Source organism: Sminthopsis crassicaudata, chromosome 2 (genome assembly GCF_048593235.1).
Source record: "Sminthopsis crassicaudata isolate SCR6 chromosome 2, ASM4859323v1, whole genome shotgun sequence".
Classification (NCBI taxonomy): domain Eukaryota; kingdom Metazoa; phylum Chordata; class Mammalia; order Dasyuromorphia; family Dasyuridae; genus Sminthopsis; species Sminthopsis crassicaudata.
The window spans coordinates 469,344,226-469,369,130 of record NC_133618.1 but is presented as its reverse complement, the minus strand read 5'-3'; the positions used below and the strand labels follow the sequence as shown (position 1 = coordinate 469,369,130).

The following is a 24,905-nucleotide window of genomic DNA, read 5'->3' as shown; positions in this document are numbered from 1 at the left end:
ACAAACAAACAAAAAAACAAACAAACAAAAAAAAAAAACACCTAACCAAACAAAGCTGCTTATACTTAGAAAATCATGTACTTTTAGGAGGAAGGGTGGAAAAGATCTTTATGTGCTTATTTCAAGACTTGCTCTTGGTTGTTAAATGCTAGTTAGCCCATAACTAACAGTCTCTCTCATTGGATCTGTGATTTCATCAAGATAGGAATTTCCTTTGTGATGATTTTCCTCTACTAATTCTGGCTCTGCACCTTTGAGTCAGAAGGTTGCTGAGGAAGAGGGGCGCAATGAGAAGTGAAGTGACTTGTTCAAGTTCACATAGTCAGTATGCCCCTGTTAGGGGCAGGGTTCAAATCTTATTCTTCTTGATCCCAAAGTTATCCCGACTTTCACTGTTAACAACTCACTAATAGAGACAAATTCTGTAAGCAACTTCTACCAGGGTATGAGTTGGATTTAAAAAAAAAATGCTTTGTCTCTAAACAGCAAAACCCCCTGGATCTGATATGAGAAAGTCTGGATTAAAATCCTGTGCTATTTATCAGCTAGTGACCTTGGGCAAATCAATTTACAATGCTTTGTAAATCATCAAGAATTATATTAATGTTATTGTTGTTATTACTATATGTGTGACATAAGTCACTTCAGCTTCATGTCTCTCAGCCTCTTTGTCCCTAAAATAAGTAGGTTACTCTACATCTTCTCTAAGGTCCTTTCTATTCCAACATTCTATGGTCTACAATCTTTTTCAGCATTGTTTTGATAGTCTATTGTCTATGTTCTAAGGTTCTTTCTATAGTCCCAATAGTCTATGTTCTCCTCCTAAGATCTTTTCCAACTTAATCTATAAATATATGATTGCATTCTAAGGTTTCTTCCTGCTTTAACAGTCTATGAATATGATCTATTGGGTTTTTCTCCCATCCCCACCTCTAACCCTCAGGAAATTAAAATTAACCCCTAACTCTTCTCCTCATCCCTCTCAAACACACAACTAAGGATGGAAAAACAATATTTTTCAATAGATGAGCAACCACTATTTCTACCATCTCCCATGAGGTATTGATGACAATCCGTTCCATTTGCTGTGAATCACTAGTATCAACTGCTGGTGGGCGAATGCAGGGTTAGAGAAATGATGCTATTCCCAGAATGCATTACAAAAGAAAGCACACTCAGCACATTTCAAGATGGCTACAGCCTGCAGCATGGCTGAACCAGACAAAGGAGATGGGGCATGTGTGATAGCACTGAAGGGGCTGTGCTGAAATGGGAGACAATTAGCAGCGAACTTTTCAGGATTAATGCCCTTTTTCTTTTTTAGTCTCCCTCCCCCTCCACCACCAGCCCCTGGGGATCAAGGCAGTCTTTGTGAAATATAGACAAATGATTCTTCCCTGTGCTGTAGCTCTGCTTCACGGTGTGGAATGGCATAGGGAGCTTTTCATAAGAAACGCCCAACAAGGTACCTTGTGTCACAGGGCATCATATAAGAAAACTTGCTCCGAATTATATATAACTGCAAATTACCTTTAGCAGCATCACCGGAGTAGCTTCAATTGACCTTCTGAACAAAAGGCCATTTATTAAACAGCACTCTCAACTGCCCAGACTGTGGGGGAACCAGCAAGTAGAAGAAAGAGGCTCGCTGACAACCAGTCAGTTAGGTCTCAGGGACACTTCATCTTGAGGGGAAGACTAAAGAGGTTTGACCCACTCTGTGTAACATTTCAATAAGAGCTCATTGGAGCAGAACGGAGGAATGGGGAGGGAAACAGGCACTGGGCAAACAATTAAAGTATTTAAAATCAATGTTAGTGCTACTGAGCATATTGTAAGAGAAGATATGTGTAAAAATTCCAGGGAATCTAAGACTTAGAAGAGCAAAATTTTAGAGCCCAAAAGGGCTATAGGATTTAGACATGCACTCCAACCTCTCCCCAAGTGAAATGAGCCCCGAAGCCAAGGATTTCACCTAAAGTCACACAGTGTTTGGCAGTTAGGATTAGAACTCCAGGATTCCTTACCTCCTGTCTCATATCCTTTCCACTTTGTCATTGAGTATCTTCCTGATTCAGCAGAAAAAAACGCTGGGCTTGGAGTAAGGCATCCTGGGCTCAAATTCCAGCTTCAACACTTACCAGCTGTGCTACCATGGGTTAAGTCCTGGCCCCTCAGATCCTATTTTCCCTTGTGTAAACTGATCTTTGCATTCGCTGCTTTATGGATTTATCATGATGAAATTATGAAAAGAACTATAGAAATGTGCATTATTATCCCCACACCAGATTAAACTAGACTAAAGTGACTGATCCAGTATCAATTTTTCCCCCTAAATACTTTCAGCACAAAGGAAATTGTGGGAGAGACCAGTACAGGTATATCCTGACCAAACACTACTCCAACCAACATTCTTTTTGCAAAGAATATCATAAATATATTTTAACTGAGCCCTTATTTAAAAAAAAAAATCTGGCTATAACCTTGTTCGGCCATTCTTCTAAGACACAAATCAGATGGTTAGTTAGTAATCATTTAAGTCAATGACCAAGCCCAGGCAGCCTTAATTCCCCTCAGGATAAGTCTGCTTACTATTAAATGAATCAGCTTTTATTAACTGTTCTTAACAGGTCACTCGCTGCACTGAAGCCTGAGATAACTACAAAATTTAGAGAGACCTGGCCCTGGCCCCTGCCCTCACATTGCTTAGCCTACTTGAGGTAACTGACGTGTTCATTGATAATTTGAATACATAAAATACAGTAAATACATGTGGAGTGAAGGGAGGAAAGAGGAAAAGTCAGTAGTAGCTGGGAAGAATCAGAAATGGCTTCACAAAAGAAGTAATGAAGGGTAAAGTACTTTCCTGGGAGAACCACTGCTAAGTATACTTCCAGAGTGTTTCATAAACTTTAGAACAGTAAATACAAGCACCATTTTAATATTACTGAGTTGGGTTTAAAGAATTCAGCAGGTGAAAAGGGTGGCATCAGGCACAGAGACCATCACCATATTCTTTACTGCATCTGTATAACCCTACAAAATCTACTGCCTCTTTATAATGCTGCTTCACCTGACGCCCTTCTTTCGTGGTATTCTCCTACTCGGCAATTTCAATGTATGTTAAAAAGTTAATATTGCTTGGCAATGCCAGAACAAAAGCATAAAAATGAAAATAACACATGACTAATTTTCCCCATCTCTGTTTTAGGATTCAACATTCCCCTCATAAATTACTGACAATAAAAATGATTTAAGTCCATGGTTGTATAGGGCAGAGGTAAATTTAGTCCTAATGAGGGAAATGTGGGCACTGCCCAGAAGGGAATAGGCTAACGTACAGCCCAGTATTAGCAGAATTGATAACACTCAAGGGCCACATCACGAACTGGAAATCCCAATGCCAACCAGCAAAGCGAGGATAGCTTAGGAAGACATTTCTTTCAAACTTTCCTGATGCCAGAAAGAATCTTATTGACAGGAGTTAAAAGTTCACACTGTTATTTAGGGGAACCTCATATTTATAACAGTGCTTTACAGTCTGCAACTCCCTCAAGACAACTCCATCATCGACCCCAACAGAGACAGTCCAGAACCAGGAACAGAGAAGCCTTAGGAATACCACTGCCCCCAGCCCTGCTTCCAACCCCTCTCATCACCACCCGCAGCAACTGCTAACCAGGAAGCAGAAAGGCACAGGAGGAATGGCAGCCCGTACCCTGTCCCAGTCCCTCCAGTGTCCAGCCCTCACAGCTGTCATACAGAGAGGTGACTCCCGTGGAGAAACGGCCAGCTGACCCCTGCTGACCGGCCTAGCTGAGGCAGCTCGGTGCCCCCAGGGAGGGGCAAGGGGGCAACATGGGCCACGTGGGTTGCACCACCACTGCCACCTTCACCCCCATCTCCCTCCAAACTCTGACGGAGGGGACGAAGCCCAAGCGTCTTCAGAGGCTTCTAGCCCCAGAGCCACCGCCCAAGGGGGAGCTCGGGAAGGAGCTCCAGCAGCCCCGACTGCCGCCCCAATTCTCATCTCTTCCGCTTGTTTCTGACAGCTGAAACCTTCCGTGAGAGGTGGGCTCCGGAGGGCCGGGCTCCTTCTGCCTGTAAGCCAGGTGCTCTTTTCCCTATCTGTTCATCTCCCAGAGGAGCAAGCAGAGGCGCCACGAGTCTTCACATAGCCAGCAAGCCCTGCTGCCACGGTCTGAACTCGGCTCGGGGGCCAGCACTCTCCCACAGCACAGGGCGACCTTATGGGAAGCAGGTGGTCAGAGAGGAGAGCCAGATCCCAGGCCAGGTGCGCGTGGTTTGCTGACACAAACTGGCTGAAGGATTCTGGACAAGTCCCTTGGGTGCAGTGGACAGAATGCTGGGCCTGAAGCAAGGAGGACCTGAGTTCTAATCCAGACTGAGACACTTAGCTGTGTGAACCTGGGCAAATCACTTTGCCTCTCGTTGCCTCCGTTTCCTCAACTGCAAAATCGACATAAAAATAAGCTCCTACACAACACTGTGTGAGGTTCAAATGAGATACAGTGCCTGGTAAAGGAAAAGATGTGCAAATGCTTATTCACTTCTCTTTTCTGCTTTCTCAGGGATCCAGTCAAGTCTCTAAGACAATATACACTGCCAGGTACATGCTAATAGATTAAGAAGAGTTTCCTACAACAGTAAAATTAAGCATCCATACCAAACAAACAAATGATACTTTGTCTTTCTCCCACAAGGACTGGAAAAGACCAGCAGGGCTCAATTCCTTATAACCTCTGGACAGAATCCTCATCTAACTAAAGCACAAAATGCTAACAGCCTTTGTTAAGTAATTTCACCTGGATACAAACGTTACAAAAGGACATACCATCGGCCCTGCCTGCACCTTCTCATGTGATCTAAGAGCCCTTTGGCCTTGCCATCTGCCCCAGAGCTGCTCTGCAGCTGCCCTTCTTTTTTCGTTTTCTCTCTTCCAAGTCTAGCTCCTTGAAATCAGACATTAACACTCTTTCCATTTGTATCTTCAACACAGCAGAATAAATGCTTTTTATTCATTCATTCATAAACTGAAGAACAATTGAGATTCCTTTTCAGTCATGGACAAATCGCTTGAGACAGAATTACCATATCTGAAAATAGAGTTAGTGCCACAGATATTGATCATACCTATGCCCCCAACTCTGTGCACCCGCAGAAACTAAACACTGGTCTCAAGTGGCATTCCAGCTTCAATTCAATAAGCATTTCCTGCTATGTCCCTACTGCTCTGAGGCAGGAGCTGGGAATACACAAGAAGCCAAAGATAGGCAGGCCCAGTCTGAAGGAGTCACAAGGATCCAGATGGGGATCATGTCATAAGGTATCAGAAAGTCTGAGTTTAAGTTCCCATGTGGGGATGCTCCCTCACCCCCCCAGCAGTTCTTCCATAACCTGGAAGCCCTGAGCTGTTCCAGGGTGCTGCCCCCCTCCTCCAACCAGGGCGCCCAAACCTCCTATTGCGTCTTCCCTCTCTTGCCCCAGGCGCACAAATCTCTGGTCAGTCCTGCACTGCTGACCCCCCTGTGGAGAAATGATCTCTAAGGTCATTATGGGTCTTATCCCACCAGGGCAGGGCCCTCTTCCTCCTCCCCAGCATGGGAGGCTGGCACAATGCCAGGCCGTGCTGGCTGGGCATCTGTAGAGGCCTGCAAAGATCCCCGAGAAGCTGCCAGCTGGGGCGTGACTTTTCTCTAAGGAAACCCCAACTTACTATCATTACTTAGTGATATCAAAAACAAATCAGGGAAACACGAGACAACTGGTTCACAGGATAATAGATTTAGAACCTGTCGAGCTCTGCTTTCGAGATGAGAGGACCGAGGCTCTGAGAAGTAGCGACCAAGGACCAGGAAGGGAGCACAGGCCCCCACCAGCGTCATCCGGTTCCAAAGCTAGCAATCTCAAAACAAGCACATCCAAGAGAGAACTCCTCCTCTTTCCCCAAGTTCCCCTGCTTCCAAACTCCCTATGGCCCTCACCGGGGGCAGTCCCTCTCCTCCCACAGCCGCCCTGCTTCTACCTTGGCCCCAGCTCCTGTACCAGCGTGCCCTTCTCTCTCCTACCACCGTGGCCCCCTCCATGCCTCCCTGCCTCAAAGGTTCTCACCCTCCAAGCCATGCTCTACTCCAGGGGGATCAAATTCTGATAGGCATGGGATCCCTAAGGCTTACATGGAAAACTGCACATTCCCATTGTTCTTGTTCCACTGTGTTTGCACTTTGCTAACTATTTCTGATTACATTTTTGTCTGATTCAGGCCCCTGGGGAGGGTTGTGGACCACTGTAGGCTGGGCATTTGATACCTCAGCCCCAAACTGCCAAAACGCTTTATCTAGTAACCTGATGATGTTCCCCTTCTCCCCAACACTGGTGGGTACCAGCAGTTCCTTGTCACCCGCAGGATTAGATGTGACATTCAAAGCTCTTAGTAACCTGGCCCTCCTCACCTTCTCAGACTTCTTGCCCCTTACTCTCACACACACTATGCTTGAGCCAACATTGCAGTTACTTTTAGTGCAAGGCGCTTTACCTTGTTTGCAACAGGGACCCCTTTGGCAACCTGGAAAAAACCATGGATTATTTTTCACAGAACTAAAAAAATTGTCAAATTTCTATCAGAGGTTCTTGGAAAACAAAGGTATTTTTTTTCTATTTGAGTTCATAGACTCCCTGAAATGTATCCACAGATCCCTTGGAGGTATAGAACCTAGGTTAAGAACCTCTAGTCTAGAGATTTCTACCTTTCTAAAGAAACCCAAAGACTACATGACACAGTAGAAAGAATTTTTATCATGACAAGTTTAACTGCGGGTTTGGGGCAAGTCCCTCCTCTTTCACTAATTTTCCCATCTAGAAAATGAATGGAGTAGACTAAATCAATGATTCCCAAACAAATGTGGCCAGAAAACTTTTTTTTTTTGAAATGTAATGAGGAAACTCATGAATACTAGTTCCAAGGTCTATGAAAAAGCCCAAAGATACAATGATACCATTTTAAGGTCTATACCCTAAAGAATCCTAGATATACAAAAATATTTATAATAGCATTTTTATAGTGACAAAGAGCTGAGAAATAAGGAAATGCCTATAAATTGGGGAATAATTGAACAAATTGTGCCATGGGAATATAATGGAAAACTATTGTGTATAAAAATTATTACAGAAATTATTTCATCTCTGTGAAGATTTATATAAACTAATGCAAAATGAAATGAGTAGAACCAATAGGACAATTTATTCTATAACAACACTGTACAAACTAACAATTTTGGAAGACTACAAGAACTTTAGGAGATAAGCACAATGATCTATCAGGATTTCAGGGGACCATAATGAAAACCATACTTCCTTCCTGACAAAGGTATTTAAATAGCTAGAATGTTATGTACCTTTTTTGGACATGATCAAAATAAGAATTTGTTTTATTTCATTATAATTATTTTTAGAAGAATGGGGAGGAGAAAAATGCTCATTAAAAAATGTGATTTAAAAAAGAATGCACCAAGAATTATTGGGCCAAAATAAAAGAAATTAGTCCTATTTTCATACTGGAAAAAAAATGTATGGCATTGACAGAGTTTCGTGATCTTTGCTTTTTGAAAGTCATTCAAGCTGAGAAAAGCTCTGGCAAGTCCAGGCAAGCTAGAAAGATTTTAAGTCCAAACAGTGATTGGATTTTGAATCTGTCAAAGGATAGTAAGCCAGGTTAAGGGTGGAAAGACTTATCATTAGTTGGTTGGCCACTAAAAAATTTATCATTCTGGAAGTGGAAATCTTCAACATAAAGAAGATCCAAACTCACTTCCAGTTGATCAATGATGGACAGAAATAACTACACCCAGAGAAGGAACACTGGGAAGTGAATGTAAATTGTTAGCCCTACTGTCTATCTACCCAGGTTACTTATACCTTCGGAAGCTAATAATTAATGTGCAACAAGAAAATGGTATTTACACACATATATTGTATCTAGGTTATATTGTAACACATGTAAAATGTATGGGATTACCTGTCATCAGGGGGAGGGAATGGAGGGAGGGAGGGGATAAATTGGAAAAATGAATTAAAAAAAAATAAAAATAAAAAATAAAAAATATATCATTCTTAGGGGCAACAACTTCTGAAACCATTTAATGGATGCAGCCGTCTGCTATCTGCAGCGCTAATGTAATTTCAACTGTTCTTTCATATAAAAGTAATAATTTCTTATTTAAAATTTCAAAAGGGGGAAATATCACATCAGAATTCTCTCACAGAACCCAGATATACCCTGGAATGAATAGAAGTTTAGGAAAATGCTTCTGTGTTGTATCCAAGGATTTTTGAAGCTTTGAAGCCCTTTCAACTTGAGTATTCTATGATCCTCTGTTTCACATACAAATAAGTCAGAAAATTCAAAGTCAGTGACTTTTGCATCACAACACAGTGTTTCATTCATAGATGTCCACTCCAAAGGAGATTACTCAGGAAGCCACTGGGTGTAAAAGCTAGAGAGTTAGACACAGGTCACTCCTAATCTGGGAAGAGTTTGGCAGGACCCCCTGCCCACTTGAGGAGGAAACAACAGAACATACATAATTAAGCTTCTTCCTGAAACTCCGTGAGGGGAAACAACAGTTAAGAAAGGCTTTGGGGATGAATCCAATCCAGACACTCTCATTTTAGAACATTCTTTGCCTTAGACTCTACCTCACTTGGTTCCTTCTGAAAATTTAAAACTACAAACCACTCTCAGAGATGGGGAATAGTGTGCTCGTTATGGCTGATCAAAGCCTAGCTACAGCAGAGCTCTTAATCTCTCTATCAGAAGCCTTGGTTTAACTGATGCTAAACACTGTCTCAGACTCAAAGGACTGCCTCCCAGAGCCAGCCTTGGGGACAGCTAAACTATTATTCTATCGTATCTAACACTCCTGGGATCTCTGATACCATCTTTGTTTCATTTCCAATATACTAGTGAGGCTCTGGTTTCTCTTATCAATTGCTACACCCAGCCAACACAGCTTAGCCTCCTTGCTGGCAGAGAGCAGCTAGGCAATGTCGGGGTTCACAGTCGTTTCTAGGGGGGATCACGGCAAGAGGCCTCGCTGGAGAGAGCAGCATCCACCTGTGCTTCAAGGGACGTCTGAGCTCAGGTCCCACACAAAACGTGTCAGGATAAGCTAAGCGGGGAAGATCCTAGTTATGCCGGTCCAGTTTATATGACAAAAACCAGTCTTAATAATTCCCTACACAATGTTTATGATTCAATGGCTACAATTGTCAGTGGGTGTAGAGAAAAAGTTTCTGGACTGGAGAGCACAGCCCTGAGTCCTAGTTCTAATTCCAGGGCTACCATAAAAGTGGTCAAGTCCCTTATCTCCATGCAGCTGCTGCCTCCTCTGTAAAATGAGGCAAAAGGAGAGGGGTGCACATTGAACAAGATCAAGGATTCTTAAGGTTTTTCCCTAACATGAATCTCCTTGGCTTCAAGCAATACCTGTGAATCCCTTTTCAGAATGTTTTTAAATGTATAAAATAAAATGTTTAAGATTACAATTTTATTGAAATACAGTTTAAATTTTTTTTAACAAATTCATAAACCTCCCAGTTAAAAACCTCTGGATTAAATGACCTCTAAATTCTTTTCCAACTTTACGATTTTCTAACATTTCTATTCAAGGATTCCAAAGATCTAACATCTTATATTCCACATTTTAATAATAATATTCCTTCCAGATCTAGCATCCAACATTTAGCACGGTGCTTAGTACATTGTGTGCACTTTATAAAAACTTGTTGACTTTACCAACATTCTTCATTCCACATGGATGATTTTAAGGTAAAAAGATAAGCAGCAGGAAAACCAGTCAGGAAGTTATTGCAGGAATCCAGGTGAGAATTAATATAGGTCTGAATTTGGGTGGTAGCAGTGGAAGAAATAGAGAGACAGAGAGATGTGGTAAAAATAGAATTTACAGGATGTGGCAACTGATTGATTGGAGGGGAAGAGAAGTCAACGATGATTACAGAATCACAAGCCTCACTAACGGGGAGGATAGTGCCACATTCTGAGAAGATGGTGGGTATGGACAAAGAAGATGGGAAGAAATGCATCCTGTTTGGGACATGAGGAAAATGAGGTGTTATGTGAGATAACCCAGAGTGAACTGGACACAGAGAATACACAGCTGGAACTCAGGAGCAGAGATAAAGACTTAAGAGTCACTGTCAGATGCCGCGCTGAAAGCTACAGGAGCAAAGGAAGTAAGCAAGTGAGAAAAATATAGAAAGAAGAAATCCTACAAAACAAAACTTTGACTTAAAGGTCCAGGGCTTCACCCAGAAAAGACTTTTTATAATAACTACTTGGATGAATCAATGGGCCACTCTGATCTGGCACTATCCTGCAGACCTTCACCATGAACATTACCAGCAGAAGCCATGGGCATCCTTAAAGGGTTCAATGATAATACAATTACAGCTAAGAGATCAATATATGGGGAACTGGACAATGAGCCTCCAGTTCCTCTCATTGAACGCTTATCTGTTCTTCAAAAATCTTTCCTCTTCTATCAAGTCTTCCTCAATCACTCCCATAAGAAAGTATACTTAAAAAGCAGAGTATTTAGGACTGGAAAGAACTTTGGAGATCAAGTAGTCCATCCCCCTTGTTTTACAGATAAGGAAACAGGATTCAAACCAAGTTCTGACACTGTAAATCCAATTCTCTTGCCATTAACTATACCAAGTCTAGTCTTGTAGTCAGGATGCCTATACCAGTTGTAGTTTTGCTGTAATATATGTGAAGGAAACTCCATCTCTTCGTAGTCCCGTCTTCTTCTTCTGCATGAAGGACTTGGACTAGATGGTGTTTTCTTCCAGTTTTCAGAAACTCTATTCTAACATTCTATTCAAAACTTCCGTTTAGCCCTAAGATCCCTATATTTCACTAATATCTTCAGTGATGAATCCCAACATTCTTCTAATGCACTGCCAACAGCACTCATACAGCATTTAACAAACTTACTGCCCGGTAAAGCACCTGTAGTATTGGGCTCCACACAATAGGCGTTTCATTGAATGGTTGTGTATTTATAATTGGAGTGCTAGAGAGCCTGTCCTCAGTTTCAAGTTCTGCTGTTTCCTTAGCATCCAGACCAACCTCTCATTTTATAGTTGAGAAAAATTAGGTTCAGAGAGGCCGAGTGGCTGGTCCATGGTCAGAGGTAATAAGGGCGGACAAGGACTCAAATTCTATGATTGTCACTGTGAATACTCATTTTCTGCCATCAACACAGATCACCATCCTCTACACCGTAGTTGATGGAATGTGATGTCCAAATCCACAATCCAGTGGCCACCTACCCCTCTACTGATGACATGTCCACCCTCAGCCCATTAGGTCTTCACTTTCAGCAAACACAGAAAGTCACCAGGCCCGAACCTTCCAATTTAAGAGTACCTAAAAGAACTTGTATTCTGCTAGCAAATTCTTTATGACTTCCATGCTACCATGCTATATCATAAGCAGGCCATAAGAGAAGTATAATAATAGCTAGTTAGTATTTACACAGAGCTTTAACTAATTTGATCCTCACAAAATCTCTGGAATTTGGATGTTATTATTTGTTAGGATTACAAGGTGAGAACTCAGGTTGTCTGGGCAATTCTCTAGCTCAGAATTCACACCTTTAGTTCCAACCTTTAGGGGGAGTTTACACCTTTGAACTTCTGAGGAGGAGTTTACATATTTAAAAGAGTTTACACCTTTAAAAGGAGTTCTGAAAAGGAGTTTACACAACCTTTAAAAGGAGCAAGTTCATTGGTTGAAGTATTTCCTCACAAGCCCCGCTGAGTTCTCACTACAATCTCTGCGAGGATAAAAGAGGAAGACAGGAGGGCAAGGAGTTAGTTGAGTCTGGGACAGAGTTGCGACGGCAGGCTGGAAGGAGAGAGTCTGGCTTGGAGATTGAGTTGAGACAGCAGCCCCAAAGATAACTTAAGAGACGACCGGACCTTTACAATTCAAGAACTTTACATTTTGGCGCCCAACATGGGGCAAGGACTTTTGCTTATCTGGACAAGGACTTATTCTGAGCCCTTCAGAGGAGCTAGCCCAGACCTTCACATTTAAGGACTTATTCTGAGGCCTTCAGAGGAGCTAGCCGGGATCTTAGCAATTTGGCGCCCAAACAGGGACAGACACCCTACCTCTACTGAAGTCCTCCAGTGACCAGGAGATTAGGTGAGTATTCTAATAGACCAATAAGGAACTTACCTTGTTAAGAGCTAAACCAGCAATCTATTATAGCTGAAATGGGGCATATGTTAGCTAAAGACATTCCCTCGACCTCAGCCCCAGCCTCAACTCCAGCCCCACCCAGGAGTGGTGCTATAGAGAGTATAATTAAGATAATTGAGCAGCAGAATTTACTTGTAACCTGAGTACAGATTGGTAAACTCTTGGGCACCTTAAAACGCACATCCCCTTGGTTCTTAGAGGAAGAAAAACTAAATGTAGATAACTGGAAGCTAGTGGGACTTCAATTGAAAGAATTTCACACAAAAAATGGGCCTCATTCAATTTCCACAGAGGTATTTTATATATACAACGTAGTTCAATTAGCCTTAAACTATTGAGCAAGTTGTAGGAGAAGGAAAAGTTTTAAAAATGAACAGAGGAGGAAGTGTGAGGAAAAAAAGAAAGATCAAGATCTTGCCCAAGGGCAAGGGGATTTAAATGAGGAATTAGGGTGTGATGACTCTGATTCTCTTGAAGAAGCTTCAATCCCACCTAGAGAGCAGATTATTGACAGGCCCACATCAACTCCACCTTCAGGGGTGGAGGAAGAAGGAGGAGGAGAAGAGGCAGAAACACAAACAGAATCTTCTGCCTGTGAAGCAGCCTATGACAAGATTAGAAAAAGCATTGATTAAAGCTAAGAGAGAAGGACCGGATATAAGTGATTTTATACATGCATATCCTGTGATTGAAGATAATGACTCTGTAGGTCAAAAAAGGAGAAGATATATACCTTTAGATTTGAATAAAATTAAAGATTTGAAAAAAAAAAAAAAAAGGTTGTACCCTTTATGGGGCTACATCAGCTTATGTTAAAATGTTACTAGATGGTTTGTCTTATGAAGTCCTAACCCCTAATGACTGGAAATCCATAGCAAGGACATGTTTAGAACCTGGACAAAATCTGTTGTGGCTTGCAGAGTTTCATGAATTATGTAAGATTCAGATGCAATTTGGAAACAGGAATTAACACACAATTCACTTTTGAGCAATTAGTTGGTGAAAGTCAGCATGGAGAGAATTCAGAACTGACTAAATATACCATGACAGTGTATGAGAAAATTGTGAAGGCTGCAATAAAAGCTTGGGGTTCCCTCTCCAGATAGAAAGATCAGGGGGAGGCTTTCACTAAAGTAGAGCAAGGTCCCAATGAACCTTTTGCAGATTTTGTGGGATGTTTGCAAACTGCTGTCAAAAAAACTATTGGAGAAAATGCAGCTACAGAAATAATGACCAGACATCTGGCTAAGGAAAATGACAATGAGATTTGCAAAAGAATTATATGGGGACTAGACAAAGATGCTCCTTTAGAGGAGATCATAAGATATTGTGCTACAGTGGGAACAAATGCTTTTTACACACAGACTATGATGAACATGGAATGACAGGGTCCCTCTTGGCAAAGGACTTCTAGAGAAATTTGTCGATGTTTTCAATGTGGAAAACTTGGACATCTAAGAGCTCAATGTAGATATGGAGATAGAGTGAGAATAAAGGGTGAGAGAAGACCTAAAACTCCATGTCCAAAATGTCACAAAGGCTTCCACTGGGCCTCAGACTGCAGATTGACCCAGGGAAATGAAAAGTGGGGCTCAGCTCCAAGATATCAATCAAAAAATAGGTGGGGTATGATGGCAGCTGAGGTTACACCCAAAGAGCCTTTAGGTCAGGACTCTGATTTGATCAACCAGCAGAAAAGCAATCACATGGCAGAAAGGGATTACCTGATAAGTAAGCCAAAAAGCAATCAGATGGCAGAAATGGATTACACTTGGAAACAATACAGGCCTTTTAAACCAACAGGGCAATGTACAGTGCAAACAGCTCTAATGTAATTGCCAGATGATGAGAAGAGACTTAGAAAGTGGTAAATAGGAGGAAATTAGATAGGTTAACTGCCTGGGAGAGAGGATTTGCTTGTATTTCTTCAGATGGAGAAGGAATCAGATGGGTGCCAAGGAGTCGTATTCGCCTTGCCCATCAGAGACAGAAAAAGAGAAAGACCTCAAAACAAAGGAGAAAATCTAAGAAACATCTGACACTGAAAGAACATGGCTAATAAGAAGACTGTTAAAGAACTTTAAAACTAGCAGGAATCATTGGATTTCCTAACACAAGATGAGACTAATTGACAATGGACTTATGGACATGTATAAATTCTCAATTTATGATTATTTGATCATGTTAATTATTATCCCCATTTTACAGATGAAGAAACTGAGTCATAATAGGTAAGTACCAAGGATCACACAGCCCATTATGTATCCAAGATAGGATTTTAACTTAGAGCTTCCAATTCCAAGTCCTGAATTTTATCCACTACATCAATTAGCTTCCTCTTTATTTGTATAATTACTTATAAAAGAAGGATACTATTCTCTGCACTCCCTATGTTACAAGGTCACAGATGTGAAAAAAATACATGACATTTTAATATGAATTAACATCGACTCAGGAACTCTGATATTGCTACTCTAGTCTCCAAACCTATATCTTTGAATGAAAAATTCTAAATTTTGTTCACAAATTTTCCATAAGTGAAGAATCTAAGAGGCCTTGAAAGAACATTTGTAATGACCCCAGCAAATGAGACAGCAGGCAGATTAGTATGGCCTCCTTACAAATGCCCCTGAAATCTAAAACAAAAACCACACAAGGACAAAGATTTTGGGTAGCTCTTCCCACCAAAGTGCAACCCATATGAAAGTCACAAATCCTTTGCCTCAGTTCATAACACATTTTTAATGTCATCTCCATTCCCAAGACCCTTGAGCCTTATGTTGATTTTGGCAAAATTAAGTGACAATTTAGGCAAAGCATAATCCATTATAGACACAAAAAGGACCTTAGAACACTAATTATAGAACACAGAATGTTAGTATCTCAAGAACAGAGACTGCAAGAGCTAGGGAAAGCTTTAGCAATCTTAGCACCATTCATAACTAGTGCCAAAATGATGATGCATTTAATGGTAATGTAGTAGTAGCTTGGAAGGGGGTATTACCAAGCTCCAAGCTCATTATTTCAATTATTAAAATATTTATTTGCTCATAGCACAACTTGATTTCTTTCTAAGCCCAGAGGCTGGCCTTTTTACAACTAAGGTTACTTAAGGGCAAGGAAAGTTTTTGTTGTTGTTGTTGTTGCTGTTGTTGTTGTTGTTTTGTTTGTTTGTTTTGCTTTGTTGTTTTTTTTTAATTTTCTGCTTTGTGGCAATACCACAGCTTCAACTTTTAATAACAATAACAATACATTAAGCAACGTTAAAACACTTCTTACCCCCTTTTAGCAATCTTCCACTTTCAATCCAGGAGAACTCTAAAGAAAATGATTTCTAAGGGTAAGGGTGAAGGGATGTTTGTCTAATTTTAAAACATGGTATTATGGCATTAGAAAGGACTAGAGGAAACCTGGAGGTTCAAGTACCTATTCTGCTACTAATAATGACTGGGAAAACTACTTCCCTTTTCTGTGGGTCTCTAGAGACTCCTGGATCAAACAAAAATGCCGACTAAATGATAGGTTAAGGTGCCTTCCAATTCTGATGGCCTATGGTTCTATTATCCCTTCCTTATCTATATTTCCCTGATAATCATGTTCCTTCTTCTATGATGTGGTTACTGAGTAAGAAACTGAGCTGTTATTGAACAAGTTGGTAATTTAGTAAGATACCAATTTCAAAGACTTATTCTTTCCAACCTGGAGGAGAAAATGGTTGTCCTTTGAACTTAAAAAGTCCCATTGAAGAAAAGAATGGAACCTGAGTCTGAAAGGTATGGATTAAATAGACTGGACCCATCAGTAATGGGATAAGGAGTTAGAAGTCCACCTGGCAAGGTTTTTCCCCATTTTTAAAATTTTAAACTTAAATACAAAATAGAACAAGAAAAAAAAACATCATGTGGAGAACAAAAGGATTCAAAATATAAAGCAATAAATTTCCATTTCAAGAAAGCCTCTATAATAAATAATATACATTGTGTCCAGGGCTGTCCATCTTTTCTTTGTTTCCTGGTAGGTTTTCTTTTGTTCTCTGCTGTGCACTTTTTCTTCATTCCTTTTTCTCCTTCCCCCTTGCACCCTTAGTATGCTACAATTAACTAAGGGGATAGATACAGATATAGATATACATACACACATACATTATATTATTTATACTTATATAGAGAGATACACACAAACATGTAAATATACATATATATATATACACACATATATATGTACACATATGCATATGGAAAATTTTTAAAATAAAGTTTGGTGGAGGAAACAGGGGGACTCATTTTGGATTAAAACAGAATTCTGAACATGGGGTTCAGACATTCTGCAGCTCAGAGAAATGATTATGGGGCAAATAATTCCATCTGGGAGAACTCTTAGCTAAATGAGCCAAGTAGAGGTGGTAAGATTTCAAATCTAAAGTCAAGCCCTGGGGTACTTAGGAAAGGCCTTGAATAAAAGTTGGTGCTTGAGTAGAGTCTTAAAGGAAAGGAAGGCTTCTACAGCCAGCAGGTCGAATACTCAAAGCAGGCAAGGGGAGGCCAAGTTGTTAAAGATTTCAAAAGCCCAAAGGGGGCACTTCTACTTTATCCCAGGGACACTAGGAGGGAGAGTCTGATGGCTAGATCGGCCCTCAAGGAAAATCCCTTTGGCAGGTCCAAGTGGGGAGACTTATAGCAGGAGGCCAAGATGGAATGGTGGAAGAGCCTAGGAGCAAAGTAGATGAAAGCAGTCAGCAAAGAGAGATGTCCGAAGGAGCCAGCTTTCGGGAAAGGCAGTAGCCAACAGAGCTGGCCAGACTTTTGCCATCTAGCTGGGAGGCCCTGGGTAAGACCTTGTCACCAGTTTTTCCAGCTTGGCAGTCCCTGCCAGAGTGTGTCCTCCAAGGGCACAGAGCCTTTGAGAGCCCAGGATTGTTTCCAGGTTACAAAGAAGCGTCAAGAGAAGAAGTCAAAGGGATTATAAACAAACTTCCCTGACTCATCTCATGGGAAATCAGATAAAAAATAAAAGGTACTAGCCTTCTGAGACAGTTCAAATAAAAAGGAGCACGTTTAGGAACTTGTCAGGTAGGGTTAATTCCCTGCCCTAAGTGGAACTAGGTTCCTCACAAAGACTGATAAGTGGAGCTCATCTGTAACGTGCTGGGCTCAGTGCCCACTGGCTTCTCCTATCTCAGCATCTAGGCAGAAGTGTGTCGAATGAGCCAAACAGATGCCCAGCGAACGCCACCAACAAAGGCTGCCATGTCACTGACACCTGGCAGCGGCTGTGGTTCTCAGACAGCCGAGAAAGGGATCAGATGCTTAACCTGCCGTAACCGACAAGAGGAAACGCACAATCCCAGTAAATGCTGCTTCCTAGAGGGTAGGGGTACCAGTGGAGCCTGCAAAACCTTGGCCTAGGTAAGTCCTGAGATAATGCAGCCTGAAGGAGGGAGAGGACCTATAGGAAATGTCATATTTCGCAACCACTTCTTACCCTGGGGAAGCAACAGAGAGTCAAGGCAAACTGAGTCAGCTTGACCTAACAGTTAAAGTTTACACAACTCAAAGAGGATCCCAGGCTCAAGTCCCAAGAGACTCAAAGACCATCTAAATCCAACTGATATCTGGCCCAAAATTCTCTCTACTGCAAGGGTTCTTAGGCTGGGATCTGTAAATTTAATTTTTTGGTTTTGTGATTTTTATAACTGCATTTCAATATAATTGATTTCTTTTGTAATCTTATTCTTTTTAATTTTACACATTTAATTAGAGAAGGGGGTCCATTAGCTTTACAAGACTGCCAAAGGGATTCAGCACACAAAAAGTTTATTATAATTATTGTTGTCAATAATTGTAGCTTAAAATATGTGCAATAAGCTTTTCCAATATCTTATTTCATCTCACAACACAGATATGGAAACTGAGGCTAAAAGCAAGTAAATGACTCAACATTAGACAGAAAATAAGTATTTCAGTCTATTTTATAGCATCTCCAAAATATGCTCATTCGAGTTACTGTTAAAAACACCTCTAATGAGAGGGATGCTATGTAACATAACAGATTTTGTAATTTTAGACAGCTCTAATTCTGAGAAAATTTTTTCTTACATTTAGCTCAAATCTGTCCCTTGGTAATTTCTATCCATTCCTTCTAACCTTTTCCTTTACACTAGTAGTTTCAAACTCAAGTAGAAACATGTGGTTGCATATTGACTTAGAAAATCACAAATTAAAAATTATGTTCTATCTATGTTATATTTTATTTTTAATTATTTTGTTAAACAACATCTCTCAATTACATTTTAATCTTGTTCAAGTTAAGAAAATCAAGTCAAAACTTCTTTCCACTAGGATAGATCTTCAGCAGGATATAATGAAAGGGTCTTGTACATGGACTGAGGAGGTAAAGGTTCAAATCCTGGCTCAGTCACTTACTATTAAACCGTAGGCTTCATCTTTACAGCATTTATTTTCTCTTCCATAAAATGGGGAAGTTGAACTAGGTTGTTTCAAAGATTTCTTCCAGCTTTCAATCCCATGATCCCCCTTAAAGAAAAGGATCACATCTCTTTAAGTTTTCTTTTCTCTAGGTTAAACCTATATCCATTTCCTTTAACTAATCTCTGTAAGCAGACATCTTAAGATCTGGATCTAAATCTTCTGCAAATACCCCTCACCACAGAAGCTGTCAATAACCAAAAAGCAAAGGAGAATTTGCTCAATGAACTGCAGCCACAATAATAGTCATTTAAATAAAATACAATCCACTCTGACCACCTGCATTCCATGTAGTCACTCATTCATTATCTTTATCATCATAATCGCACCTGCAAAATTTCCCATGCTTAGTTCCAGCTCCCTGGTTAGCTTCCCCTGTGTGAAGAAGGAAGCCACTGCTCAGTTCCTGAAATATCAATTTCAGGTGGCTAAAACTGTCTGCAAAGTCCCTACAAAATCTTAGGTGGCCTATGAATTTCCTAAGCTGGCTTCCAAAGTACCCTATATTTTACACAATGTGAATAGCAGTTCCATAAGAACAATGCCAGTGCGAATAGTATTTCCCCCCTCCTTAAATATTAATTACAAAATTAAATATAAAAAATTTATTGCCCAGAAGATTTTTCAAATTAATGACCTCTCTTTTGCTCCAAATTATATGATCCCCAATATTCTGAGGTCCTCAACTCCAGACCAGCATTTATGAGTTCCATTCACATACTTCAAGTCTAAGAGCACAAGCAAAGGTGTAGCAAACTATTGGTGATAAGATAAAGAAGCTTTGAGTGGGAAGAGAATTCAGCAATATCTTATCTAATCAGTAATCTCTCTCTTATAAATTGGCAACCAGCCTACATAGAAAGAGCCTAAGTGATGGATGGCAGGGCACTGATGCCTCCAAAAGCAGGCTATTCTACTTTGAGTCAGCTCTAATTATTAGGAAGTCTTTTGTTATGACCAACTAAATTAACAACTTCCACCCATTGCTTCTTCTTTGGTTCTTTGGAGCAAAATGGAAAGAAAAGCTCTTTAATATATCACAACCCTTTAAGCACTAAAAGGAACTTCTAAGATTAGTTTTCCAAATTAAATCGACATTTCTATGAGCTTAAGTACTCTCAGAACCCTATTTTCTGTCCTCCAAACAAGTTCTAATTTTAAAATCTCCTTTGGAAAATACTGTGCCCCAAATTCACTCCTAAACCTCTTCCAAATTTCACTTTCTGCTGAAGATACCACCATTCTTCCAGTTCTCTAGGTTCAAGACCCTGAAGTTGTCGTTTACCCTTCCTTCAATTCCTATAATCAGCTACTGTGTCTTCCTCTTCATCAAATTTCACATCTGTCCACTTCTCTCCATTAACAAAGTTACCACTCTAGTTTAAGCCACTGATTATCTCTTGCCTGGACTACTGCATTAAGATTATTTGGTCTATTCTGCTTTTAAGGAATATAGAATGTAGTAGGTAAAAATCAGATAATTATATATATAAAATCAGGGACAGGAGAGATTCTGAGAGGGAGATAAAAGTCAGCTCTAAAGGATGGTGGGGAAGCTGAATGAGGGAAGGTCCAAAGGAGAAAGTGGTACCTGAACTGGGCCTTCAAAACAGATAAAGATTTCAAAAATGGAGTTGAGGATGGCATCAGTTCTAGCTATGAGGAATATATATGTGTGTGTGTGTGTGTGTGTATATATATATGAATTATGAGGAATATATATATATATATATATATATAAACAAAAGCACAGAGATAATGGGGGGGGCAAAAAAAAGAACAGGAAATTGAAAAGTTTGGCTGGAATATTGTTGTTTTCATCCTTTAGGTGATGTCTTCACTGACTCATGAATTGGGGTCAAGTGAAACAGATTTGCATAAAGTCATCACCCTTACTCTCTCTTCCAATCATTGAAATCTAGTGGTAAGACAAAAGTCAAGATAGCCCAGAATGCAGTGGATGACTTTAGACTCTTCATGGCCAATGGCATAAATTATTCCCATTCCTCCATGCATCTATCTCCCTAACTCACCCAGGGATTTGAGGCCCATCAGTTACCCTCAACCTGGTTGAGCCCATCTGTCAAGACAATTTTACTGGGATGTGGTCACCATATATGCTACATCTTCTTGGAGTCACAAGTGAAAGTTGGGTGAAAAGATGGACCTTAAAGGTAGATGAGTAGTCCTAAAAAAGGGGTCAGCCCCTCACACCACAAGTATCAAACCTCCCTGAACACCTCCATATGCAGATAAATTATATAAGGCTGGAAAAGCAGCTTGAAGCCAGTCCACAGGGAGCCTTGAATGCCAGAGAAAGAAGTATGTATTTTATTTGCTAGTCATGGAATAATCAAAGTTTTCGAACAAGTGACAAGATCAGACTTTTGAATTAAGATTGCTTTAACAGTGCACAAGAGGACAAACAACAAAAGAGAAGGACCAAAAAGCAGAAAATTGGAGATATGGGGATAAGCAGCAACAGTAGCGTCTGTGTACATCATTCCCTTTCCTTGGAATGATCTCCTCACACTGGTTGGAATATTAAAGGGCATCCTTCAATGCCCTACACCAATAACACTTTCCCCAACTCCTCCCTCTTTTCCCCCTCCTTTCACAAATCTTGAATAATTTAGGATCGTGAGTGTTAGAAACGGAAAGGACATTAGAAATTAGTCCATCTCCCTCAATTTTCAGTTGAGGAATCTTAGGGCAACAAAAATGAGGCTTTTTATTTAAGGTCCCACAGATTTAAGATAAAGGCAGAGCTGGAATTTCTACCCAGATCTTTTAACTTCAAATGCAGTGATCTTTCCCTTCAGTGCCACTGAAAGTGCCAACTTTCAAAGTCAAGCCCAAAAGCAGACACAGCAGAGTGGACTCAATGGTTTTTGGTGTAGCTATTCACACTCAGCTAAGCACTTATATACTCTGCTACAACTGGGAATAAAATGGGGAAAAAAATCTCAAGCCCCTGTGGTCAAGGAGTTTAAAATCTCAGATGTTGACCATTCAATTCTTTATTTGTTTGTGTAGAGGAAAAAGATCTGTGAGATCAGAAACTTTCCAACTTTTGTATTTGCACGCCCATTACCAAGTATGGTGCCTAGTGTACAGCAGGTGTTCATTAAATGATGGTTGATATAAGCCCTGATATAGGGCAAGAATTATTTCCTATCTTTGAATCTCTCTTAGCAGGAACACAGTGCTTCTGCACACAATAAAAATGATAGTTCACATTTTTATAGCATTTTAAGGCTCATTGTACAAACATTATCTCATTTTGTTTTCACAAGGACAGAGCTGTTATTAATCTCATTTTACAGATGAGGAAACTGAGGCAGATAGCAGTTCCATAACTCCTCCAAGCTTAAACAGCTAGTAAGTATTTGAAGTCACTTGAATTCAGGTCCTGACTGTTCTATCCACTACTCTACGGAGAACTTAATAAATTACTACTGTTGGAAAGAAAGAATAAAAGCTAGATGACAGATGCAAAATGAGCATAGTTAGAAAGGATATCTTGGAGTTCATAAGAGCTAAAGAGGATATCCCTGCACAGAAGAAAAGTGAAATAAAAAGTGAAGTAATTTGGGGCTTGGCAAAACACCAAGAAATACGCTCCATGATTTCAGGCTACCCTAAGAGAAGATGTCACTAGAATACTTTAACTAACCTTCCAAGCACATTGAGTTTTTCAGTTACTGTAGATTTCTACAGAGCTTATCTCTTAACATTTCTAACGGGTTTCTGGTGCTGCTGATAAGATTTTCTAGCACAGTTAAAATGAGATGAGATCCAGCCAGCTGTCTAGAAACATACAGCCAGATTATCTTTAGCAGAAACCACCAGAGACAAAGGCCCCAGAGAGGGAGCTGTCCTGCAGCCTGCCTATATGGCAGAAATCATCCGAATGGAACCTCCAGCCTCGGGGAGATGGGCCATTCCATATACTCTTAGTCTTTTATTCTATTCTAAATGAAATGCAAAATTCAAGGCTGGAGACGGGAGGTGGAGATGTACTTTAACAAGAAAAAAGGAGGTTATTGTTCTAAAAAAGCACGTGTGTCGGCGGTCTAAATGACCGTTGTAAAGATGTTCCTCTCAAAAAGACCAGCCCCGGGAATGCCCGGTGTCTCCTCGGACCCCGGCTCCCGGGTACACGGCCTGGCAGTCCGCCTGTCTGCTCGGACCCCATTCCGAGCTCCGCTGCGGTCCCTTCTGCGCCAGCTCCAACCCCCACCCCTCCCAGATGTACTCCGAGCTCGGCTCTTCGGGGTACCTTCTTCCTTCCCCCTCCCCAAAAGGCCCGAGGCGTGGAGTGGGGTGGAGGGAAGGCCAGGGCTGGAAAGGTGGACTGCACGTAGCTCCCCGCCGGGGTCAGGCGGGCCCCAGCCCGGGGAGGGGATGTCAGCCCCTAGCCCCGGGACCCGGCAGTGAGGGCCACGAAGCGCCTCCCCCAGGCCAGGCCTCGCCCGGAGCCCGCTCCAAAGGCCCCCGCCGCCGCCTCCGCGCTTGCGGCCGGGCCCTCCCCGCTCCCCCGCCTGCCTGCCGGGCCTCGGAGCCCGCGCTTCCCGGGCCCGCACTTAACTGTTCCCCGCTGAGGCGGCGGCGGTTGAGAAGGCGGCGGCGAGTCTCGGCTCCGTCTCACACAGAAGCAGCTTCTCATCGCCCGGGCGGGGCCGGGCCGGGCCGGGGCGGCGGAGCCTGCTCACCGCGGGGCGCAGCAGCTGCGGCGGCCGCAGGAGGAGGAGCAGCGGCGGCGGCGGCGGCGGCGGCGGCGGCAGCGGGGGGCCGGGGCCCCGGCGGAGACGGCGGCGGAGGCTCGGCAGGCTCCCGGTCGCCCCGGCTCTGACACATGCTCCGGGGGAGGCGCCGGCGCCGGGGCTCGAACGGGAGGGAGGAGGGGACCGAGGAGGGGGAGCGGGAGCCCCCCTGCGTTCCGCAGCCCGCCCCGCCGCTCCCGCGCCGCCGCCGCCGCCGGGCCAGGGCCCGCCGCAGCCGGGCAGTGTTCGGCCCAGGCCGAGCCGGCAGCGGCCTCAGTCCGCTCGTAATCCCGCCCAGCCCACGGAGGGACCGGAGCGGGGGCGGCAACGCGGGGGAGGCCGTGGTCCGGGTCAAGGAGGCGGCCAGGCCTGGGGCCAGTTCGGGCTGCGCTGGGGGCCCGCATTCCCACCCGGGTCCAAGAAATTCAGCTTGGGCCAACTTGGAAGCCGGCCGGCCTGGCCCGGGCAGGACCGAGGGGCTGCGTGGAGGAGGAAGCGCAGCCCTGAGGCCGCAGGGGTCCCCTGCTCCTTCACCTCCAGTGGCCTGGTCGTGGGCACGTGGCCCCCTGGCCACATTCCATCGCACTTGAACCTGTGCTTAACCATCCATACGCACCTTAAACCCAGTCACAGCAGGGAGGGAGTGGGCCGCGCCTGAGGATCCGAGAGGGGACTCCAGCTGTGGGCAGTCCGGGAGTTAGCCGGGCTGCAGCGTGAGCCAGCGGCAGGAGAGGAAGTGGGGTCACATTTTCATCCACTCCAGCCTCTTTGGAAACGCTGGGTCTGTTCCCAAGGAAGGGGTACCAGGCAGAATTGGCACAGCCGCGGGGAATGCGCTGTGTGTGTGTGAATTCACACAATTGCGAGCATTCAAGAATGCACTTCAAGCAAAGCCATGGTGAGGAGCTGCGAGACCAATCCCACAAACTTTCATTTGTTCTCCTAGACAAGTGAGAGTGAAGTGGCCGGGAGAGGCCTGTGGGGAGGGCCCGGCCCGCTGCTCTCTAGTAACCTCTCCCACGCAGCCTCGGGAAGGAGCTCGGCAAACGTCCCGCACCTTTAATCACCAACCCTCTCGGTTTAGGAGTGGGGCCCAAAGTCATCCAAGCCTTCCTTCTCTAAATGGGCTTTCTCGGCCTGTACTGCTGAATATTAATGAGTCTCCTGATTGTGTACATTCTTATGCTAGAAAATACTCTCTCCTTTAGGAAGTAGGGTATAATGGAAAAGATGTGGATTGGAGTCTAGATCATGGTTTTCATAAATGTGATGTAAAAGCAAACGAGAAACTTAGCTGATAACTAGTAAGTTGTCTCACCCCTCCTTCTAAAGGTTTTACTTCTG

At 42.6% G+C, this 24,905-nt stretch overlaps 1 protein-coding gene across 5 annotated transcripts in view; it reads right to left on the bottom strand.

Annotated features, from left to right (window-relative positions):
- MVB12B (multivesicular body subunit 12B) overlaps nt 1–24,688 on the bottom strand; it is a 278,583-nt gene extending 253,895 nt beyond the window's left edge. For 2 of the 5 annotated variants that reach the window (XR_012486790.1, XM_074293109.1), the window contains exon 1: nt 23,387–23,557. Coding sequence is in view for 3 of the 5 variants with exons in the window: in XM_074293109.1 (XP_074149210.1) it covers nt 23,387–23,464 (78 nt within the window). In the remaining 2 variants the exon portion in view is untranslated. Of the gene's footprint in view, nt 1–2,027; nt 2,055–23,386; nt 23,562–24,177 lie in introns of those variants that run through there. The other 3 variants (XM_074293112.1, XM_074293111.1, XM_074293110.1) reach the window with 3 other exon arrangements.
- Nucleotides 24,689–24,905: the final 217 nt, after the last annotated feature.